At 42.5% G+C, this 6,000-nt stretch overlaps 1 protein-coding gene across 5 annotated transcripts in view; it reads left to right on the forward strand.

The window, feature by feature from the left end:
* The window catches only part of LOC108924087 (alpha-actinin-1-like), a 36,188-nt gene extending 31,063 nt beyond the window's left edge, over positions 1 to 5,125 (forward strand). For 2 of the 5 annotated variants that reach the window (XM_018735230.2, XM_018735229.2), the window contains exons 18-21: positions 51 to 197; positions 1,141 to 1,221; positions 3,782 to 3,940; positions 4,637 to 5,125. In XM_018735230.2, coding sequence (XP_018590746.1) covers positions 51 to 197; positions 1,141 to 1,221; positions 3,782 to 3,940; positions 4,637 to 4,795 — 546 coding nt within the window. In that variant the 3' untranslated portion in view covers positions 4,796 to 5,125. Of the gene's footprint in view, positions 1 to 50; positions 198 to 1,140; positions 1,222 to 1,502; positions 1,569 to 3,781; positions 3,941 to 4,636 lie in introns of all 5 variants that reach the window. The other 3 variants (XM_018735232.2, XM_018735231.2, XM_018735234.2) reach the window with 2 other exon arrangements.
* Positions 5,126 to 6,000: the final 875 nt, after the last annotated feature.

Below are 6,000 nucleotides of genomic sequence, written 5' to 3' on the forward strand. Positions count from 1 at the left end.
TGACACAATGTTTTACTCAAGAACTTCTTTCCTGCTTTTGCTCCTTCCAGCATATCCGTGTGGGCTGGGAACAGCTGCTCACCACCATCGCACGCACCATCAATGAGATCGAGAACCAGATCCTGACACGAGACGCCAAGGGCATTAGCCAGGACCAGATGAACGAGTTCCGGGCCTCCTTCAACCACTTTGACCGGGTTGGTCCAGGGAAAGAGGTGGAAGGGAGAGGAACACATAGACAGAGGCAGACACTTAGAAAGTATGATGGCCAGTTAGGTAGAAAACCTGATGTGATGTGTTAGGTGTTTTTCAAATTATGAATGAAACAGTAGCCTTCACCTGCATGGGGCTGCGGTGAGTAAGCTGGATGATTCAGTAACTGTGTCATAGAGGACACAGTGGTTGTTTCAGTATTTAGGTTGTAATGTTTTGTAATTTCTGGATATTTATGTGAAAAAGATTTTAATGTAAGTTGGTGCGTATGATTATAAACATCGTCATGTGTTGAAAACATAACTACCACTAGAAAATGCTTAAAGTACTACTGGGTAAGTACAGTATTTGTAGCTATAAGTTTGAATTGTTGATTAATAATATTGGGGTTTTTAGATTGTATGCAATTTTAAATTGTCACCAGATTAATGTAACATTCCTGCACAACTTAAATTTTTCGTAATTAACTTAATTAGCTAGATCCAGTGAATTTATAATGGTAATTCAGACATGCAGGCAAAGTATTTTGCTTCATAACTCTACTTGCTCTATCCACTAACTGATGCTGCAGTTGTTTTGTTTATCTTGACTTTAAAAACACTAGTATCACTGTTCCAGTCTGCCTGCCACACGTCTCACTAATGTCTTCAAACGTCTTGAGACAGTATGGCTACAGTGACTTCCTAGGGCTTAGTCACCATGAACTGAATGTTCTGCCTTTTCTCTCTATTTCCCATGCATGTCTCTGCTCTTCACCAACCCACACTCACATCTCACAACACCTGTCTCACAATCCCAATAAATCTGCATGATGCACCCCCAACCCACCACCTCATCGATCACTGCCTGTCATCAACCCCTCTCTGATGCTGATGCCGATGCTCGCCATGTGTGCTGCATGCGCTGGCTCCACCCCCCCCCCCCCAGGACCACTCGGGCACCCTGGGCGCTGAGGAGTTCAAGGCCTGTCTGATCAGCCTGGGTTTCGATATGGCCAACGACACTCAGGTATTGAAGCCTCACCATTGCCAGACTACTGGGTCCCAGGTTAACCGTTGTCTCCCTTTTTCTTTTTTATTTCCTCATCTCTACTATCTACCATCTTTTCTTTACTTTTTCTCCATTTTCTGTTTAATTTCTTTTTTTTGGTCTTCTTTTCTCTTTTGTACCTTACTGGTACTTATTCTTCTACCCTACTGTCTGGGACAAACCAATGTTCCACCCTGTTCCACTCCGCTGTTGTGGCCTTTGGTTTCCCCATCTACTCTGTTTGTCACACCCCCCCATAGAAGAGAACAGGATTGATGGATGCTGATGACTTCAAAACCTGCCTTATCTCCATGGGTTACAACCTGGTAAAGCCGTGATGCTCATTTTAAATGTCACCCAAATGTTTCTGACATACCCACCTCAGTCATTCGGACTAAAAAAAAAATACACACACACACACACATTTTCAGAACCGCTTGTCCCTTACGGGGTCACGGGGAACCGGAGCCTACCCGGTAACACAGGGCGTAAGGCCGGAGGGGGAAGGGGACACACCCAGGACGGGACGCCAGTCCGCCACAAGGCACCCCAAGCGGGACTTGAACCCCAGACCCACTAGAGAGCAGGACTGCGGTCCAACCCACTGCGCAAATAAAAAATAAAAAAGTATACAGAAATCACACAAGATCACAAGCTACAGACACATTTTTCTGGATTACTTTCAGCTGATGTTATATTTCTATATAAGTCTTTCTTTTGTCTGAGTGTTTAATATCTTGTATATCTCCTGCTTTTTAGAGGTTTTACCTAGGATTGCAGATATATTGTTGTCCACATTATGACGGCCTGTTGTGTCTCCCAAATATTTTCTCTCATAGAGTAATTACTACTATAAATGTTTTATCTGAGCTTAAAAATGTACTATTATGGTGAACCACAAGAATGACAGTCTTCTTTGTTCAAAGAAGCGCTTATGAAAGTAATCTGAGAAGCAAAACACAACATCCACTTTGTTTACCCCTCTTGATGACTGAATCATTCACACTAACGGGAGAAAAGTTTCTCCCAGTGCTTTGACAGACTTACAGTACCGTCATACTGCCAGAAACACATACTGTGTGTTGAACTATCTGGATCCTGATCCGCAGTGTGTCAATATGTACATTATACAGGTCCAAAATCCCTTATCCACAGCTCCAAAATCCAAAAACCTCTGAAATCCAAGTTTTTCCCTGAGTTAGATCCTCAAGCAATCAGATGTAATAGACATTTATTGTATGTATACGTATAGGTATTTAGCTTAGTTTAAACCTGTATATCTTTGAAGTCTTGCTGAATGTTCTCTTACGAATTAGGTAAAATGAGAAATAATGAGTGTTTAAATTTTTTATTTAGCAGACACTTTTCTGCAAAGTGACTTCCAATGAACTCTGTGTAGTGTTATCAGCCAACACACCTTATTCACCACGGTGACTTACACTGCTAGATACACTACTTACACTGGGTCACTCATCCATACATCAGTGGAACACACACACTCTCTCTGTCACTCACACACTATGGGTGAACCTGAACAACATGTCTTTAGACTGTGGAAGGAAACCAGAGCACCCGGAGGAAACCCACACAGACACGGGGAGAACATACAAACTCCACACATATTGAGCAGGGATCAAACCCATATCCTCTTGTACCACCCAGGTGCTGTGAGACAGCAGTGCTACTCCCTCTACCGTCGTGCCGCCCATTTATGGTCTTATGCATCCCACTATTTTATTTACTAGTTTATTTCTAAAATAAATAAACTTTAAATAAACTCTGATACTGTTTATAGTCGTTATTCACTTAGTGTGAATATTCCTGCTAAATATTAATGTATTTGATTACTAGGTGCTGCCCCAGATCCTGTTGGGGCTGTTATGTGGTACATACACCATATTACCTTTCCAAAACACACACACACACATTTTCAGAACCGCTTGTCCCATACAGGGTCGCAGGGAACCGGAGCCTACCCGGTGACACAGGGCATAAGGCCAGAGGGGGAGGGGACATACCCAGGACAGGACACCAGTCCATAACAAGGCACCCCAAGCAGGACTCAAACCCCAGACCCACCGGAAAGCAGGACTGTGGTCCAACCCACTGCGCCACTGCACCCCCTCAATCCGAAACACATCTGGTCTAAAAGTTTACGGATAAAGGATTGTGGCCCTGTATATATTTGCACTGTTGCACTCTGCAACAAGTGCTTCTGCTGAACTAAATCAGGAGTTCCTTTAACATTTTGAAATCAGACCAAGTCAGGATTGAATACCACTACAAATCTTGATCCAGAATGGAGGGCAGCTGGACTAAGTGCATGGTTGGGAACAGATCACTGGTGTATGTGAACCTTTACCTATGTTCCCTGTACTTATGATTATAGTGACTGCACATGCGCTCATTCGTCTCACTGTCCTGTTGAGGCCGGTCTGACATTTATATTACATTTACATTTATTCCTAGCAGACATTATAGCAGACATTTTTTTTTCAAAGGGCCGTACATCTCACAGAAAAGGTCTTGTCATCCACAGAGCGAAGCAGAGTTTTCCCGCATCATGAGTGTTGTGGACCCGAACCGACTGGGCCTGGTGACTTTTCAGGCGTTCATAGACTTCATGTCCCGAGAAACTGCCGACACAGATACTGCCGACCAGGTCATGGCCTCCTTCAAGGTTCTGGCAGGGGATAAGGTAAGTAGGACAGTAGGCAGGATGTCACAGAGACAAGGTCTATAGTTGACAAAGACACAATTGCAGTTTGACACAGTGCCTCCAGGAATGAATTTAACAAATTGCAAAGTGGAGAGGGAGAGAAAGAGGAACAGACCCAGTGGTATCTCTCTTACGTGGTAGTTAAGTAAATAAAGTAAACTTTGGCTCTGCAATACAGGTTATTGCTACAGAAAAATTATAATCAATGTCTTGTCATTAAACACACTTGAATGTGGGAAATTTAATGAGAGATTATTTAAAACTGAATCTTCCTTTAAGTCAGTCAGCTGTTCCAGTTGAAACCTAAGCAAATATTTTACAAATACATCCCCATGCAAAAGAAATAATTTGATAACTTTCAAGTACTACTTCAAGTATAATTATCAAGTAAAACGGTATATAACAAGTGTAACTACCTTTATTCAGCTACTTGTGTAATGTACACTGGCTCATATAGTGGAATGTGACAAAATGACTGTATTCTAGCATCATGCATTCAACTGGCTTGAATTTGTGTTTAGAAAACCTCCAGTTGTCATCTGAGATATGGCTGCTTAATAAGTATACCAGTATAGTACAAATGCTTTACTTCCATTTAAAATTTGGGAAAAAAAGTATACATTTGTTCCCAAGTCCTTTTGAAAAATTTAAATTGCGCTTGTCCTTTTTCCTCAGAACTACATCCTTCCAGAAGAGCTCCGCCGGGAGCTGCCACCGGACCAGGCGGAGTATTGCATAGCCCGCATGGCTCCGTACTCTGGCCGTGATGGTGTGCCAGGTGCCCTCGACTACATGTCTTTCTCTACTGCCCTCTACGGGGAGAGCGACCTCTGAACTCTCCTCCACGGCTGCCAACACGCAACTCGCCGTGTGCCCACCACTGCCAGACCCTAACCTCGTTTTGTGACTAGCCACTGGCCCCACTCTGCCAAGCACGTTTTGGGTTGTTTTTGTATGCATTCCGCCTTCCCGCTGCTGATCTCCTCCTCATATACCCCACATCCCACCAGCCCTGTAAGTGCAATGCAGCCGCTCTTCAGGTTTACAAAAGGGGAGTGTACTTTTTCATCTGGAAAAAATAAAAAGCAACATATTTTATTATACAGAACAAAAGGTATTTTCGCCAACTGATTTAATGAAAATGAAAAATAAAGGAAAATATTACTACCACCGGTGTATTGCGTTTTTGTCACAGTGGATTTCTAGTCATCGGGCAAACAAAGCATTATATACATGACAAGTCAACATGCACTTGTTCCTGATGTTACAAACATTCAAGATATGAATTTACAAAACACAAACATATCCCAGTTTATTTTTAATTATGTTTTTGTCACTGTTCTGTTTTTTAAAAGTCTTCTGCAGAGTGAAAAAGACCTGTGTTTCTTCTTATTATCATTAATTGGCAGCAAAATACACTCAGAGTAGAAAATCAAATGGTGCTGGTTGCAGATGGGGGATGGGTGAGCAGTGGAGGAAGCTTCCTGAAGCACTGCACAATTGATTTCACACTCACACACACACACACACACACACACACACACATTTTCGGAACCGCTTGTCCCAAACGGGGTCGCGGGGAACCGGAGCCTACCCGGTAACACAGGGCGTAAGGCCGGAGGGGGAGGGGACACACCCAGGCAATTGATTTCATTGTGTTATTTTTTATTTATCACAGCTATATCCAAGACTTTTACAGAAAGTACCCTATGAATAAATAAGAGGCATTTGTCTATTTTTTGATTGCAAACTGAAAGCAACCAGATGCTGACAAACGTATTAATGCAATGAACTGTTCGTTTCTTCAGGGCTTCTCATAGTTTTATTGTCCTCAGTCCCAAATGAGGCACAAAGAGAGTATTTAAGGTAAACGAAATTTTAATACATTGTCCCCACACAATTCTCCATAACACTCCTGTGCAAACTGATGTGCAGCAGTAACACAGCACCGTTTTGCGTGTATAACGCAGAACACGGCATAAAAAGTAGGAGGTTATGGATATTACATATTTTCTATTTTCAATCATTTTAAAGTAGAC

This window comes from Scleropages formosus, chromosome 1 (assembly GCF_900964775.1).
Source record: "Scleropages formosus chromosome 1, fSclFor1.1, whole genome shotgun sequence".
NCBI lineage: Eukaryota > Metazoa > Chordata > Actinopteri > Osteoglossiformes > Osteoglossidae > Scleropages > Scleropages formosus.